At 34.2% G+C, this 18,628-nt stretch overlaps 1 protein-coding gene across 1 annotated transcript; it reads left to right on the top strand.

Annotated features, from left to right (window-relative positions):
• Nucleotides 1-11,803: 11,803 nt before the first annotated feature.
• On the top strand, nucleotides 11,804-18,014 carry LOC123660435 (U6 snRNA-associated Sm-like protein LSm3). Its single transcript, XM_045595518.1, has 3 exons — nucleotides 11,804-12,027; nucleotides 12,120-12,227; nucleotides 17,799-18,014. The coding sequence occupies exons 1-3, from the start codon at nucleotides 12,007-12,009 to the stop codon at nucleotides 17,976-17,978; spliced, it is 309 nt and encodes a 102-aa protein (XP_045451474.1). The 5' UTR covers nucleotides 11,804-12,006; the 3' UTR covers nucleotides 17,979-18,014.
• The last annotated feature ends 614 nt before the right edge of the window (nucleotides 18,015-18,628 follow it).

Raw genomic sequence — 18,628 nt, 5'->3', positions numbered from 1 at the left:
ATCACCAAGAAACATTAATTATAGAAGAAGTTCATACAAGCATCATAAATACAAACAAATCAAAGATAATAATTGCATAATTTCATTCTTCGCAGCAACTGCTAAATTGCTAATAATTAAACAGATTATTAGTATTCCCGACTTCCCGTGGGTGCAACAGAATAGCACATTGCCGTGAAAGAAGTTTAAATTAGCGATGAATTCGCTTAAGAGCCATTTCACAATTTTACGCTCTGCAAGCTTAGGTAAATTTGGTCGCATCGCGCGAGTCGTACGAGCCGCGCGATCTTTGTGCTAGTACGTATAGTGTGACAATCAAAAGACCATCGTGATCATTTTCTGATGTATAATAAAAATTATAACTATGGTATAAAATGTTTTTTACATAATTAATTTGTTAAAAATTTCAAGTATGTTATATAACAACAGTCGATAAATTTAAAATAAAATTAAAAAAATCAATTTTATGAAACAATTTTTTTAAATTGATTTAGTTTTTTCAGTTTACGAATGAATCTAATATTTACGATATGAATAAAAAAGCATTTAATGACATCGACACCGACAAACATATTAATTAACAAATAACAAGACAAACAGATTGAAACGCCTATTTGTATTGATAGTGTGAGAAAAGAAAATTAAATTATACATTTGTTTACAGAAATTATCATTATATTAATTTACAGTCATTTTCGTAATATGTTTATTTTATTTATATTTTATTATGAAAGTATCAAATGCGTTTTATCCGCTATAACAACAGGCGCTTGGCGCGTGTGAGCGAAAGAGACGGCTGCGCAGAATTTGGCGTGGACCTTACCTCTAAGAGCGCTAGCGCTCGACTGATTTACCGGGCTTGATGCGTGGCAATATATACTATCTTTTTATTATTTAATATAAAATGTATTAAAAATAATTACATCTTTTAATTATTTTTTTTGTATTCCTTAATGATGTAAGTTTACTTTGATGAAGATAGTTCCTTAAAATTTCTTAGTTTTCTAAGAGAAATATCGCTTTTAAAATTATACTTATTTGGAAAATATTCGTAACTTTAAATTTTTTTTATCGTTTAATAGAGATACAATTGGAATAAAAATCTATGATAGTGGACAACAAAATTATATTCCACATATTATGATATATTTTAAAATGGTTTCAACGTAGAGGTTATTGAAAAGTAAGACTTCAAAGTATACATTGCGACCGTTTACCCAGGGAGGAGGCTGATGAAAAGGTTGATAATTTTATACACATAATATAAATCAAAATTCTGATCTGACTATGGACTACAACAAAGGTTGCTCTATTATATTTCAAGAATATAAATTACATTATTGCATCCAACACTGAGATTAACGACGTCAAAATATTACAATTTCGCGGATTGTTACCGATTTTTGTGAAATGGCTCTTAACACTTCACAAAATTTCGCAACTACATTTAATTTGTTAAATGCGAATTGAATCTTCCCATGTCAATAATGAATCCGAATACTAATCCTAATCCATCGATATAATCCAAAAATAATCCATCACTAGTCCTATACCTAATTCAAGAAACAAACCCGAAGAAAGTTATCTTCAGGGATTTTCCCTTGTATACTCACCAGACAATAATAAACTGTATTCAGTGTTGCAAAAGTGTAAAATAAAAAATCGGTATTTTTGGCTCCGAAAAATCGGTAGAAATCGGTAGATTTTTACTCGGAGTAAAACAAAAGTATTTTAAGTCAATAATGCGTTCATTTATTTAAATTTGTTCCGTTAAATTAAATCAAATTCTTTATTTGCATGAATATAGTTAATACATAAGGTGTTATTAGAATGTCTTATATAATCTACCTTAAACAGCGTGCAAATTTTTGTTCCATTTATAATTATAATTATTTTACATTACAGAAAAAGAAAGTACTCAAAAGCGTATACGTTTTATCACCAAGAAACATTAATTATAGAAGAAGTTCATACAAGCATCATAAATACAAACAAATCAAAGATAATAATTGTGTTAGAATATTAAAAATATGGATCAATTATCAAAACATTTATTTTAAGGTTTAGCAACACTATCATTTTAATATCAGTAAAATCGGTTAATTGCCAGGCCTTTGATAGCTCGTTTGTCATGGCAACACAGTTGACACTTAAGAGGGGAATGGACGTTGACGGGGAATTATTTTATTTTAGCTTTGGCGGTGGTAGATTAAAAGCAGAGAGAATATATACTGACTACGGATCAGACGTAAAAGGCGGTCTCGATACTACTTAGTGGCGTTAAGCACCTACTGATGTCTTAATTAATAAACTTTATAATAGTGCATATTGAGTTTTTCTAACAGTCAGAAGTGACAAAGTTAATCTACGTGCCCGATGCTGCGGTCTCCTCGATCTTGGATGTTAAGGTCAGATCTTAAAGTGTTATTTGACTTTCATGTGGCTACGTTAACATTTGCCGCCTCAAAATCGATATCGAACCAAAGCGAGGAAAATTCTACTAGCGAGCTACTGCGAAGTCCTTCAAAATTTAAATTGCTCCTGATTATCTCATATGCAGAAGGTACGCGAGCGGTAAACAACAAACTGCACACATGTTTTTGGAAGTTTAGTGAAAGTGATCTATTTAATACCTAAACTATAATAATCAGGTCAGCGTTGGTGTTCTTTTTTTAATTTACAAGTGAAAACTATTTAAGCTGTTATTATTATTTTTATTTTTTCTTTTGAAGTACCTACACGTAGACTACGCGATGTGTTTCGAAATAGAAATGTACAATTATCGTTGATCTTTGTTTTTAAACTGTTATTATTAATCTTATATGACTTTTTTATTATTAATTTAAACTACATAGCTATTGGTGTGCTTATATATCTTAATTGAGGTTCCATGTACCTACTTATTGCCGCTGTTTCCGGATTTACTGCCGGTGTCTATTAATTCTGTGTTTAATATTGTGATAGTATATATTTAGTTTTGTTATATATATATAAAATTTTGTATTTGTTGTTCCTAAGTATATCTTGAATCATTTACTCATTGCATCACTAGTGGAGATAATGGGAAAATCTAAGCGAAAACGGCGGGAATCAAGCGTAGATAGTACTTCTACAGATTCTAGCTTTAGTGATAGTGACGATTATGAACGTAGGTCACGACGTAGAACGAAACGTAATCGAGGTCGTAAGCATAGCCATAAAAGACATGGTAAAAAACAAGCGCATTCTGAGCGTCGCAGACATAAATCTCTCAGTAGGAATGTTAACCGGGGGTCGACTAAAACTCCCCCGTTGACATCGCCGATTCGATTAAATAGGTTAAATATACCCATTGCAGTTAATGATCAAACTGATCTTTGTTTGTCGAACAATAACAGCGCAACAAATAATGTTACTAGATTAAATAACCCTAACAGTAATTCTGCGCCAGTAACTTCAAATTTTTGGGCTCAAAACAATTTTCCGGTGGCGTTCAGTGTCGTTCCAGGATTTGACCCTAGTGAAAATAGTCAAACAATAGAAAATTGGATAAATAAGGTTAACGAATGTGCGCAGATTTATTCTTGGAATGACCGCCAAATATGTCATTATGCTCTTCCTAAATTAAGTGGTTTAGCCAAAAAGTGGTATCAGGGTTTATCCTCAGTCCTATATAATTGGGATGAGTGGACACAAAAATTAAAATTAGCATTTCCCTCAAACGAAAACTACGGTGATTTATTAACAACAATGTTAAAACTTAGGTGTAGGTTTGGCCAACCTCTAGAACATTATTACTATGACAAAATTGCGCTTATAAATAAATGTGAGATAACTGGTAAAAAGGCAGTTGGTTGCCTTATACATGGTATCGATGACAAGTTTGTACGAATGGGGGCAGGTGCCTGTATGTTTGAGGAACCAGAACAGGTCCTTAACTACTTGCGCACGGTATCTCAACATGAAACCAACACGCCATCCATCAATAATCGCAACCGGAATAGTCATCAACAATCCAGACAGTTTAATAAGGTAGCAAATGAACAAATTAAAGGCAATAATAGCACAGATACAGTTAGATGTTTCAATTGTAATGAAATGGGACACATAAGCTTAAAATGTAATAAACCAATAAAGAGGTGTAACTTTTGTTTAAAATTAGGCCACGAAACTAAAGATTGTCGCAAGAACAGTAATAATACTGGCGACGCTAATTAAAATAATAGTTCGACGGAACGAACTAAGGGTGTCATGCGTATTACCAATAGTGAGTCCGATAATGCAAAATTTTACAAAGATGTCAAAGTGGGTAATATAACATTGCGAGGATACGTTGACCTAGGTAGTAAGTGTACTCTTATACGAGAATCTGACGCAAAACTCTTGCATGATACTTGGGCTACTGATAACTTACCGATTTTGCAGGGTTTTGGCAATTCTTCTGTAAAACCAATTGGTAAAGTAGTAGTCACTTTACAAATAGGCGCCGTTAAGGCTGAAACGGAAATTCTAGTCGTAGAAAATCATTATTTAAAAACATCAATTCTGGTTGGGCAGTCATTTACGGAAAAACCTAATGTAATACTTTTGAAAACAAATGATGATTTAGTTTTTATACAAACCCCAGATGTGAATAATAGTGATTTAAAAATTAAAGTGTATGCAGAAAGTGATTACGTTATTGAACCAAAAACTACTATGCCCATTGATGTCACTACAAATAGTAAATACTCGGAAGGGCTATTTGTTCAATATAATCTTCGAACTTTACCTAACAACGAATATATTGTTCTACCAGGTATATTTCAGTTCAAAGCAGGTAAAGGGTATCTAATGCTAGCCAACTTGTCACTTAATGATTTAAAAATTACTAAAGGAGCTTTGTTAGCTCGGGGACAGCAATACCACGAAATAAATAAAGAATATGTAGGTATAACTACAGAAACCAAACAGTATGAACCTTTACCTTTAGCGGATGTAAAAATAAGTACAATAGTGACCGAGGATCAGAAACAAAAATTGTTTAAATTAATCGAAAAATACAGAGATTGCTTTGCAATGAATTTAGGAGAATTAGGTAAAACAAATCTAACTGAAATGGAAATTAACCTAAGTGACAATAGACCTGTAGTATATAATCCATATAGAGTTTCCCAGAGTGAACGTGAATACCTAAATAAGATTATAGAAGATTTACTCTCCAATGGTATCATACGTGAAAGTACTTCTGATTATTCAAGTCCAGTTATTTTAGTCAGTAAGAAAAATGGCGATAAACGCCTATGTGTCGATTATAGAGCCGTAAATAGAAAGACACTTAAAGATAAATATCCTTTGCCTCGCATTGAGGACCAATTAGATAGGTTAGGGGGTAATCAATTCTTTACAAGCCTTGATCTAACATCAGGGTATTACCAGGTGCCCATGTGTGAAAACAGTAAACGGTATACTGCATTTGCAACACCGGATGGTTTGTTTGAGTTTGAGAGAATGCCATTCGGGCTTGCTAATGCACCTAGCGTTTTCCAGCGAATCATTAACTCTATGCTGAAAGGTAAACAAAACCTAGCATTAGCATATATGGATGATCTTTTAGTGACATCACAAACAATAGAAGAAGGCTTAGACAAGTTAGAAAGAGTTTTTCAATTGTTAAGATCAGCTCAACTTAAGTTAAATATAAAAAAGTGCGATTTCTTTCAGACTCGAATAAACTATTTGGGGTATGAGATCAGTGCAGACGGTATACGCCCTGGGGTGGCTAAAATTCAGGCGGTAATTGATTTTCCCATACCTAAAAACGTTCACGAGGTTCGACAGTTTGTTGGGCTCACTAGCTATTTCCGACGTTTTATTCACAATTTTTCAGTGATAGCAAAACCTCTGACGAATCTTACAAAAAGGAATGCTGTGTGGTGTTTTGATGAGCCACAGATAAAGGCTTTCAATGAATTAAAATCTAAATTAACCACCAGACCCGTTTTAGCATTATATGATCCCCAGGCCGAATTAGAAATTCATACAGATGCTAGTAAAATCGGTATAGGCGCCATATTAATGCAACGTATAAATTTAGAGACTTTCCACCCTATAGCATATTACAGTCGTCAGACCACATCAGACGAAAGCAAACTACACTCGTATGAGTTAGAGACTCTGGCAGTAGTTTGTGCTTTAATTCGATTCAGAGTCTATGTTTTAGGAAAAACGTTTAAAGTTGTTACGGACTGTGCCGCTATACGTAGCACAATGACTAAAAAGGATTTGATTCCTAGAGTAGCTCGCTGGTACTTAACTATGCAAGAATACGATTTCACAGTAGAGCATAGAGATGGGGCTAAAATGAGTCACGTTGATGCCTTATCGCGCAATCCCAGTACGTCTGAATCGAAGGTCGTGGTAGACGTTGTCGATGTTTTAGGAATAGATGATGATGCGTGGCTGAGTACAGTGCAGGAACAGGACTCAGAGATACAAAGAATAATTAGCATCCTAAATGATCCAGACACTAAAGATATAGTCGATATTCATAAGAACTATACAATAAAAAATGATCGTTTATATAGAGTAGTAATTGATAAAAATAATGAAGTCAATTTAAAGTGGGTAGTTCCGAAATCGGTAAGATGGCAGGTAGTTCGTATGAATCACGACGATGTTGGTCATTTCGGTTTTGAAAAAACTTACTGTAGAGTTAATCAAATTTATTGGTTTAAGAAAATGCGACGATTTATTAAAAAGTATTGCAATTCTTGCTTAAGCTGCGCACATAACAAACTACCGGCCGGTGCTAAAGAAGGGGAGCTCCATCCTATACCTAAAATTAGCAAACCATTTGATACGCTCCACACTGACCATTGCGGTCCATTTCCTATAAGTAAAAAGAAAAATTGTCACATTTTAGTAATCATTGATGCCTTTACGAAATTTATATACATAAAACCAGTTAAAAATACTAAGAGTAGCACCACTATTCAAGTATTTACAGAATATTTCTCGCTGTTTGGAGTACCACGCCGTATAATATCAGATCGTGGTACAAGTTTCACTAGCAAAGAGTTTTCAAACTTTATTAATGGTAGAGGTATCAAGCATATTTTGAATGCTGTTGCCTCTCCCAGGGCAAATGGCCAGGTTGAAAGGTACAACCGGACTATAGTCGATGCCATAACTGCTGCTAATCACGGTAAACCTGAAAATGAATGGGATTTATGCTTACCACAAATTCAATGGTCACTAAACAATACTATTAACAAAAGCACCAATCGCACTCCTTCTGAGATGTTGTTTGGTGTTCAAACAACAGGCGTTTCGGACGGTATCATGAACCCTATAGTCGCGGATTCTCATTCCGCGTTAGATCGAGTTAAGATTAGGTCTGATGCAGAGTCCCGAATTCAAATTAATCAGCAAAAACAGAAAGAACGTTTTGATAGGTCTCACAAAAAACCAACACAATATAAATTAGGAGATTTAGTAAGAGTCGAGAGAGATATCCGTTCAGATCCGGGACAGAGTCGCAAATTATTGCCTAAATGTGTAGGGCCATTTCGAATCTCAAAAATTATCGGTAATGATCGCTATGAGATAGAGGATACCCCCATTACTAGAAAAGAAGGTTGTAAACCATATAGGTCGGTTTTTGCTGTTGATAGGCTACACCCTTGGCTAGTTTTTAATGATGCAATGACAAGTGATTCAGAGTAGAAAGTGGATTTGGTTATAACTAAAGTGATGGTAGGTGATATAGACCTTATATACTGTTATAGAATAAATTATTGATGTATGTATGATTTTAAAAATAATGATATCATGGTAATAAAAGACAGTTATTTATGTAATACCATAAAAGTGAATATCTAATTATATGTCAAATTATATGTACAATTGTATGCTGAGTGAATTGTAGTACCGATGTATTATAGATTACATTACGTATCCTGTATATGATTATACTATATTAAAGAAGTAAATTGAGAAAAAAAAAAGAGTAAAGTTAATGTAAATTAATTATAAGATCATTAGATAAAGATATACACTTTTAACATGTAACAATTACGAAAGTTAACCATAAAAGTGATTAACAAAAAGAATGAATGATTGTTTAACATATTGAGAATAATGAAGAGAGATAATTATAATATATGGATAGTAGTAATATATACTTAAATTACTGTATAGAGGCGGATCATCTTATTTCAATACATTTAATTTACCAGAAATATATAAGAGAGTTGTGACAAGCGGACTTCTAAGAGATGTTAAAAGAGTGAGTCGCTATGGGTGAGAGTGCCTATAGTGGATGTTAGTTTTAAGAGTGAGTCGCTATGGGTGAGAGTGCCTATAGTCGATGTTAGTTTTAAGAGTGAGTCGCTATGGGTGAGAGTGCCTATAGTCGATGTTAGTTTTAAGAGTGAGTCGCTATGGGTGAGAGTGCCTATAGTCGATGTTAGTTTTAAGAGTGAGTCGCTATGGGTGAGAGTGCCTATAGTCGATGTTAGTTTTAAGAGTGAGTCGCTATGGGTGAGAGTGCCTATAGTCGATGTTAGTTTTAAGAGTGAGTCGCTATGGGTGAGAGTGCCTATAGTCGATGTTAGTTTTAAGAGTGAGTCGCTATGGGTGAGAGTGCCTATAGTCGATGTTAGTTTTAAGAGTGAGTCGCTATGGGTGAGAGTGCCTATAGTCGATGTTAGTTTTAAGAGTGAGTCGCTATGGGTGAGAGTGCCTATAGTCGATGTTAGTTTTAAGAGTGAGTCGCTATGGGTGAGAGTGCCTATAGTCGATGTTAGTTTTAAGAGTAAGTCGCTATGGGTGAGAGTGCCTATAGTCGATGTTAGTTTTAAGAGTGAGTCGCTATGGGTGAGAGAGCCTATAGTCGATGTTAGTTCTAAGAGTTATTGGCTATGATTAAGAATGCCTGTTTTTTTCTTCTGTTATTTTATTGTCCTTTTTTTGTATTGTGTTGTAAACGCGAGGCCGCGTTTGACGTCAGGATTAGCCGAATGTTAGAATATTAAAAATATGGATCAATTATCAAAACATTTATTTTAAGGTTTAGCAACACTATCATTTTAATATCAGTAAAATCGGTTAATTGCCAGGCCTTTGATAGCTCGTTTGTCATGGCAACACAGTTGACACTTAAGAGGGGAATGGACGTTGACGGGGAATTATTTTATTTTAGCTTTGGCGGTGGTAGATTAAAAGCAGAGAGAATATATACTGACTACGGATCAGACGTAAAAGGCGGTCTCGATACTACTTAGTGGCGTTAAGCACCTACTGATGTCTTAATTAATAAACTTTATAATAGTGCATATTGAGTTTTTCTAACAATTGCATAATTTCATTCTTCGCAGCAACTGCTAAATTGCTAATAATTAAACAGATTATTAGTATTCCCGACTTCCCGTGGGTGCAACAGAATAGCACATTGCCGTTAAAAGAAGTATAAATTAGCGATGAATTCGCTTAACACTTCACAAAATTTCGCAACTACATTTAATTTGTTAAATGCGAATTGAATCTTCCCATGTCAATAATGAATCCGAATACTAATCCTAATCCATCGATATAATCCAAAAATAATCCATCACTAGTCCTATACCTAATTCAAGAAACAAACCCGAAGAAAGTTATCTTCAGGGATTTTCCCTTGTATACTCACTAGACAATAATAAACTCTATTATATGACGTGTTAGTACAATTTGTTTTAACACACCGCGGATTTGAACGGTCATATTCGACGTGGTGGAAAGAATTTCGGGAAGTCCCCGTGCATTGATTTTGTGTTACCGTTTTCTTTTAGTGTTGCCGTATTGAGAATATTATTTTACCTTTTTTTTAGAAAATTATTTTACATTAGTTGAAAATTCAAAAATTCGGTAGATAGCACTGCTAAATCGGTATATCGGTAGACAAGGGCCAAAATCGGTAGATCTACCGATAAATCGGTAGCTTTTGCAACGCTGACTGTATTATTATATGACGTGTTAGTACAATTTGTTTTAACACACCGCGGATTTGAACGGTCATATTCGACGTGGTGGGAAGAATTTCGGGAAGTCCCCGTGCATTGATTTTGTGTTACCGTTTTCTTTTAGTGTTACCGTATTAAGAATATTATTTAACCTTTTTTTTAGAAAATTATTTTACATGAGTTGAAAATTCAAAAATTCGGTAGATAGCACTGCTAAATCGGTATATCGGTAGACAAGGGTCAAAATCGGTAGATCTACCGATAAATCGGTAGCTTTTGCAACGCTGCATATGCTACCGAGGCTCAGGGCTGCCAGGTGCACAAAAAGTGTGATCGTACGTCAACTACAAAAAAAATCGTATGCCAAGGAAATTTTGAAATAAAAAGATCGTACAGCCCTTTAAGACTAAGTACTAATTTTTTATTACAAATTATCAAAATTCGTTTAGTTTTAGAAAATAAATGTAATAAAACTATTTGTTACACTCAATTTTCTGCGGTCATATTTTTTAACAATAACATTTGTTGACTTAAACTTCGTATAATTTACGTTTTTTCTATTATCATTTGTTTTTGCAGCGCACGCAATGTAAGGAATTTTTTAGGTTATTTTTTTATCCCTTGGGTTACATTATTGGAGTTTTAGTAAGGATCCCTAATATTTTTGAAAATATAGTATAACCTATGTCGCTCAGGGATAGTGTAGCTTCTCAACGGTGAAATAATTTTTTGAATCGGTCCAGTAGTTTCGGAGCCTATTCAATGCTAACAAACAAACAATCAAATCTTTACTCTTTATAATCGTTTATTTTCCGAACTTGCTTGTACCGAAAAAGAGTTGATATAAAAAGAAGAAGCATGAGAAGGAATTTTAAGAATAAGATTACTATCCGATCGAAGAGACCGGTCGTGACAGTTTGATAGTGGCTCCAAGCGCTTTTTTAAATAGGAAGGCGTCTTTGGATTAAACAGTACGCAGCAGAGAAGTGAAAAAATGTGAGTATTCCGACGAAGTCGAATTGGGAGCCACCCGAGCTTTTTGCGAAACTCAGAAATGTGATCATATTTCCAATATGAAGCCAAAGTCCAAATATGAAGCGAATAGAAAGGTTTTGAATATGCTCAAGTTTATTTAATTACTTTTCGAGTTTATTTCATCTCTTTCATTAGCGCGTCCAGGCCTTAGCGTGTCTTGGCTTCGACAAGGCGGTGCACCGCCAGAGCTGCACCGAAGAGAATAGAACCCGTATCCTCTAAGCTAGGGCTGCCTTCCAAGTAGGGAGGTAACAGCTTGTTGGCTGCCTCAATGGCACTTCACGTCACAGCATTGAGAGGGAGGCGGGAAAGTCGTGGTCTCAGTTCTAGAGTAGCGCTCTGAATCTCGGAAATCGCCTCTTGCAAGTAACTATTCTACTATTTGAGGGATTGCTTCAGTGACCACCTCCACATGCGCTTCGTTATAAAAGCTTTTTTGATGCGTTGACACTGCGTCGCGCACTGTGGATACGGGTTTCACTTTAAGCGCAACCTCACGTCGAAACGATTCGAGCTCGGTGGCGTCGAACACCTTTCACTGTATGTACTGAGCTCGATTTGCCAGGTTTCGTTCCATGACAGTTACATTTGGCTCAAGCAGCAGAAACTCCCGGTGCATTATCGCCCGGTAACCAGTCCACCCGGTTTCCCCTCCGACAGCCTTATAGAACGCACACATTACATTAGTTTTTCATATACATCAGAAATACCAAGAAGCTTATACAAAACACTATAAGCTTCTTGAGAAATACTTTTCTGAATTTTGATGTTTTTACTGCCTTATCTACCTAAATCTGGTCACACTGATAACAACTGTCGGTGTTACCAGTATATAAGTGTATAATCTATGGTCGGTGTCAGTATTCGGTTATCAAAAGTATAACCAAAAAGTTAAAATTTGTAAATCTATTAGATTATTAATGTTTACTTTGTACTTTCTACTATTCGTAAATTCCGTATTAAATATTAATAGTTCACAGTTTACTCTTAAATTTTTATTTAAGTCATAACAATGGCTGACGACGGTGATAATGTTAGTAGTGATAAATTCTTGGCTAAAATAAATAAATTCAACAATTAGCATTCATTAATGTTAACAAATGTTTGACGTTAAATCATTTTTAGGTGGCTGTAATGACCGTAAAAGAACCACTTGATTTGATAAGACTGAGCTTAGATGAAAGAATTTATGTTAAGATGCGAAATGAGCGCGAGTTACGCGGGAAACTTCACGTAAGTATATTGTTCTTTAAATTTTTTTTAAACCTCTAATGGGACAAAAAAAATATACTCATCTGATGTTAAGGCTGTTACGGTAGCCTACAACACCACAAGCTTCGCAAATGCTTTACCAACCCTACCCCTGACACTCTCCAGGAGGTTCACTTTACCACAAGAACACAACACTTTGAAAGCATTGTTGTTTTGCTGTCAATGGCTGTGATTTCTTTGAAGTTCCATTATTTTAATACTACTACTGTTTTCTGATCTGTTCCAGTATTAATAACAATAATATTTTTTGTGGTAATTATGTACATCGCCGGCAAGAGATTTATGGCGGTTCAGTGTGGGTTCTTCACCTCTCCCGGACAACTATTTTCGTGTAAACCCCGTTGTTACAGAGATATTGTCGTTGAAGTTTTGAGGTTCAATTTTTAAATCGAAAAAAAATAATCTAAGAATAATGCTTAGCTCCGGCGCTGTGGGAAGTGCAGCCGTCCCTCCGCGCCTGTGGCTTAAAAAAAACACTCTAGGGGTAGGGCAGACCAAGACCATGTGGACAGTGGGGTGCTGCAATTCGGTTTTGGGTATTTTTCAAATTTCTATACCTATATTCTAGCATGCAATGTTACTAATTTTATTAGAATATTATGTCTGACGCGTTATTTTGTTTAAAAGTGTCTATTTGTCGGTCGTTAAAGGTCAGTGCGTATTGTATTTTGATCTTGCAATAAAGATCGTTTTTATGTAAATTTGTTCAAAAATAACGTGTGAAAGTCGTGGAACGGAGCATGAGTACAATTCCCGCAGCACCGGAATTAAGGTAGAGTCAAAAATAACAAAAATTTAACCCCCCATAAATTAATCTACCTGTGATGTACATATTAGCCTTTTTTTAAAATAAATTATACAAGCGTCACTAAAACGTCTATTTGTAAAAATTCTCTAAGTTTAAATTTATTGATTTATATTGATCTTATTGTGAATCCACACTTTACAATATATCCTTATATTTCTTAAAAGCAATGTCCATTAATTTATTTATTCAAAAAAAGGCAATAAAAGGATTAAATAGAAAATGAGTTATCACTTAAATACATTGTTATGCTTGTATATGGTTAGTTTAAACTGTGAACTATACCACCTGCCATACCAGGCATAGATAAAATGGACATTTTGTTTTAGGCTTAAAAATGGGACACCTTTTTTATGTCAATTAGCAGGTATATTTATTTACCTATTGAATAACGGTATACCGTTTATACATACGACTGCACATAGCATGAAACACTTGTGTACAAATATAGCACCTATTGCTTATTTGATAAAGGCAAGTCAACACACATACATATCAATACCTAACAGCCAAAAAAGGATAACCGCCACTTTTCAAACTTTACAGGAGAGTGATTTAAAGTTAAAAATAAACAAAAAAAAATCATAAAAATTTAAGTACATCTCCCGAAAGGCTAAGAATGTATTTTTGTAGCATTAAGCACGCTATCTATTAAATGACGTTGTTATTTTTATTTAATTAAGCCTATAAATACTAGTTGCTGTCGGTTATCCCCAAATAATCTTCATTTTACAAACAGCAAAAATGTCGTAATTTTTTTTTTTTTTTTTATGTCAAATAGGCAGGCATTTGACCACAATCTCACCTGATGTTAAGTGACGATGCGGTCGAAGGTGGAGCATGCCTACCTAACAACAGCCTATTCACTCTGACCTTGAAGGCACCCAGATTGTATCGTTCGGGAAACACAGATGCGGGCAAAAAAAAAATAAAAATACATGAAATACACAAATTATTCGCGTCCAGCAAAAATGATGTAACTTCACCTCATTTTTCATTAAAGTAAAGAAAAATAGCACAAGTGTGTTTTTTTTTTTAAATAAAAATGTTAAAATATTGTATAACCAGCTATCTAATGAAAATTGACTGAATGGAAAATTGGATCAAGTTAATTTTTTAAGGAAATATTAATTATGGTTATTAGACTCTATTATCCATTTCGATGTAATACTCTTTTAAAATTATATTCGGAGCACAAACATTTCAGGTTCACTCGAGAGGTTTAAAATATATATATTATTTGATTAATCAGTCTTTAATTTACTTAAAAATTATAATCAGTCTGTAATTTGCTTAAAAATAATAATTAGTCTTTAATTTACATAAAAATAATAATCAGTCTTTAATTTACTTAATAATTAATAATAATCAGATATCGAAGGTTTTGATGTATAATATATTATTATTCTACATCAACATCTTTGATATCTGATTCAGGGTGTGTATCCTTAACATTATTGGAACTAATCAGGCTGTTGTATACACTGTGAAAAAAATGGGGAATCACCTTATCTTGACACAGTTTAAGTAAATCATCGTTATTGGCCTTAGACAAAGGAATTAAAGATTTATAACATGCTGGTGGAGTCATTTTGGTTTTTCGTTGTACTTCGATACTGTAAGATTCAGCATCATCATTCATTGAGTTTTTTACAAAAATCAAATTATCCTTCTTCTAATATGTACGATTTTATTTTTGTGTTACCCACACATTAAGAATTCTAAACATTTTTGAATATCATATCAAAAATTGACCGCTCCAGCGGGATTCGAACCCACGGTTCGCTTAAACCGAAAATAAAAATCATCATATCAAAAATTTCGCTCTAGCGGGTACATCGTTCCATACCTTAATTGGCTAGAGCGCCGACACGGTCAGTCGGAGACGCGGGTTCGAATCCCGCTGGAGCGGTCAATTTTTGATATGATATTCAAAAATGTTTATCCTTCTTCTTTCGGAATGTGACAATACGCATCTTACTTATTTTTCCTATTAAATTTCCCTTGAAGTATTTGTTGCTAATTGAATCCCATTTATTAAAGTCTTTAAACTGCAAAAGCTCGACATTGTATTGTATGGTACATGTGGACATTGTATGGTAATATTGTATACCATTGTGAAGGTGCATAAATAATGGTATTTTTTAAGTTTTTTCCTATGACAGCATGAACAGAATCAACAGGCGTGTACGTGTGGCCGGTTAGCAAGAAGTTTAGCTGTATTGCTTGAACATTAATGCACGTTTGCAAAGTTTTATGTAACATTTCCATGATTATTTTATTTCTATTTTGACCCGGGCAGCAATCAGCATAAAGCAACAAATTTTTAACTGTGCCACGTTCATCAACAGTGTGAATATATTTATTGAGTATTGTTGCGATTTCATTAGCTCCTCTTCTTCCGTTACATTCATCCCAATAGTAACAATATACTTTACGGGTATCATTTTCATACACGCAAAAATTGTATACAGCTAATTTACGGGAGTAAAATAACAGCATACTATCTCCGTATGGTGTATTTAATACTTTTTGTAAATCGAAACTAGCACATAAAGTACTAGGATCACTTTTTTGTATGTTTTGATGAGCTTTAAATCTATTATAACTTTCTGCTTTTTCTAAGTCATGTTGCTTCTTTTCTTCTTCTATTTCAGGGTTATCTATATTTCGTTCAAATTTTAGGCATTTCAAACACTTATCTTTTTTGGCGATATGGAAACCAATATTAAATTTTTCGTTGAATATAGACCGAAACACTTTCGCTTACAATATCAATTCCTTTCTCTGTATAAATCTTCTTGTAAATTTTGTATAGATTGGCTAAGTTTTTTATTTTACTTGGAAGATAAACACGGCTAGTATTCTTACGACAATAATGAGAAGGCTCAGCTGGTAAACCTTTAATAAAGTTCATTACCTACACACACAATCGTCGAATCTTTAGTTTTGTTATGCGGATCACACCTACCACGATTATCTTCTTTAGCTAGTCCAAGTGCAGAATGTTGTATGGTGTATTGAATAAATTTACGACCAACATCCAAAGTAGCTGCTAGAAATTGGAGACAAACTGGCCGCTGTCCTTCACCTTCAGTTATTTTGTAGATGTAAGTAAACCATGTTTCGTCTGATATGTTAGGTTCCACGTAATAGGGGGCGAGCTAATTGCCGCACACCAGGCACAAATCCAGACTTCGGAATAATATTTTTGAGTTTTAATTACGTAAGTACCTATTCGTTAACAAAAAGTAAATGTAGCTATTTACCTTATTGAACATTAAATTTGACTTACCTAATGATAAATAAACACAAAACTTTAATTATAAAATATCGCGACCAAATGGCACGTCTGCATACGTGGCGCTTGCCCCCTGTCACCAGACGACTAAAGTTCGTCGTGTTGCCGCTTGATCACGTAGTTTCGAAAGAATAATACCGACAACCGCCAATTTAAATGGTTTTAAATAAAATAATAACACAATACGGTGAGTCCGAATGGGTATAACGATAACATTTAGGTCTACCTTTTTATCTAATCGACAAAATTGTATAAGTATCGGGAGGGAAAAAAAGGATAAGCGACAAACTATTATTTAGTATTTGTAGGGGCAATATGTAGTAACCTCCTATTTATCACTAACTATTAACCGGGAAAAAAACACTAACCACCTAACAGAGTCTTAAAAATGTGGCCAAACTACAATTAACGACTAATATGTTTTAAAAACAAACACGCATAAAGTGCTAAACGGATTTCAACTAATAATTATCTACAGGCAAATTAACATAAACGCATATTTCTGAATTTTTACTTCCAGCTGAAATAGGTTAATGTCCGATCTTTAAAATATTACAGTAAATCTAAAAAGCATAAGTTCGTTATTCTCAAACATTTAGTAGATCAACCACCAAAAAAAAATAAAACAATCAAAATTTCTGTCGTTTGCAACGAAAAAAATTGCTTCTTGCCCATATTTTTACTACCGCCTAAGCGACAAAAAGTTTCTTATTGAGAGACGTAACCCAGACCAAACGATGCAGAAAAAAAACGACGAAACTATGTATATAACTCAGTTTATCAAAAAATGTCGCTTAACCCTTTTTGGCTGTTAGGCATCGATATGTATCACCTGATTTTTGTCATCTGTTTCAATTTTACATACGTCTAAAACCCAAGGAACCAGCACTCTTACTATGCTTACACAAGTGCATTATTGAAAACTAGGACATTTCTACATCCTGGGGCTAGCTTTGGGGACAGCGGGATATACAACTGAAAAATGGGATGTCTGGTCTGGTCTTAGGCATAGATAATGTAATTCAGACAATTTTTTCTTAGCGCTTAACATGTCTCGACCACCACACTTCCGCGGGATGTACAGTCTCATGACCGACGACTCTGGGTGATGCACGCGGGATTCGGTAGTTGTTCGTCTTAACTACCTGATCTTGTATTGCACAGACAAAACCTTCGGTTTCCCAAAAGAGGTCGCCGAATCGCAACCACCACACGGAAGCCTTACTGTCTACGTAAGGCGCATGGAGCGCCTTATAAAACAGTCCATGCAGCTCTTTTTCCATCCATACGGTCTCCCGGTCAGAGGTGCTCAGTACAACCGGTTTCTGGCATTCCTCTTTGGCCAAGGATCCTCTATTATTATTATTATATTAAAAAATAGTAGTAAGATCTTTGTGACCTTATTTATTTCTAAAAATGTTTCCAGGCTTATGATCAACATTTAAATATGGTCCTGGGCGATGCTGAGGAAACAATAACAACTGTTGAAATTGATGAAGAAACGTATGAAGAAGTTTATAGAACAACTAAAAGAAACATTCCTATGTTATTTGTGAGGGGCGATGGGGTCATATTGGTATCTCCTCCAGTACGTGTGGGAATATAGATACTTAGGTTAATAAAAGTAATATTAAGAAAAATATACTTTTTTTTTATTTAGCTATTAATTTAATGACTCATTTTTTCACTTTCTTTTTTTTTAACTTCACTTCACTTCTTTTCACTATTAATGTAACTTTATTTAAATGCACTTTATTATAAATAGTGATCGCCCAGAGGTCGAAATTCGACCATAATTAAAACTTTTAAATTAAAGAAAAATAAAAATAATGAAAATAAAGAACCTTTTTAAAAAATTTCGGTTTGACTACAGACTGACGATCAACAAAAAAGTATAATACACTCCACAGTATTAATATATAGATTCTTCACATCTATCAAAAATATTTAAAAAATAATAAAAATAGCATTAAAAAGTGTTGATTCTTGAACACGAACCGTGATCGAGCAGAGATTGAAAACAATACTTATTAGTTATTCTTTTTGAGAAATTAAATAGAAATTTAGACAATAAGTCTCGATTCACTATAAGCCAATAATCTATTTTTTTAATAACGTGTTCCACGATCTTAGTCATAACAGAAGAAAGAGCAATAATTGTTCTCGTTACTTTTAGTTTAATAATATAAAGTTACTTAGTGTCTTGTAGATAATAAATGTTTTTGTAAGTAGAAATTACAATATTACCTATACAGT

Source organism: Melitaea cinxia, chromosome 15 (genome assembly GCF_905220565.1).
Source record: "Melitaea cinxia chromosome 15, ilMelCinx1.1, whole genome shotgun sequence".
NCBI lineage: Eukaryota > Metazoa > Arthropoda > Insecta > Lepidoptera > Nymphalidae > Melitaea > Melitaea cinxia.
The sequence above is the reverse complement of the archived record's forward strand: the minus strand, read 5'-3'. Positions and strand labels throughout refer to the sequence as shown.

Excerpts from the sequence above, each read along its gene's own strand:
- LOC123660435 (XM_045595518.1), top strand. The coding sequence starts at position 12,007 with ATGGCTGACGACGGTGATAAT. Across the intron at positions 12,028-12,119 it reads TGGCTGACGACGGTGATAAT|GTGGCTGTAATGACCGTAAA; the intron begins GTTAGTAGTGAT and ends AATCATTTTTAG. Across the intron at positions 12,228-17,798 it reads AGTTACGCGGGAAACTTCAC|GCTTATGATCAACATTTAAA; the intron begins GTAAGTATATTG and ends AAATGTTTCCAG.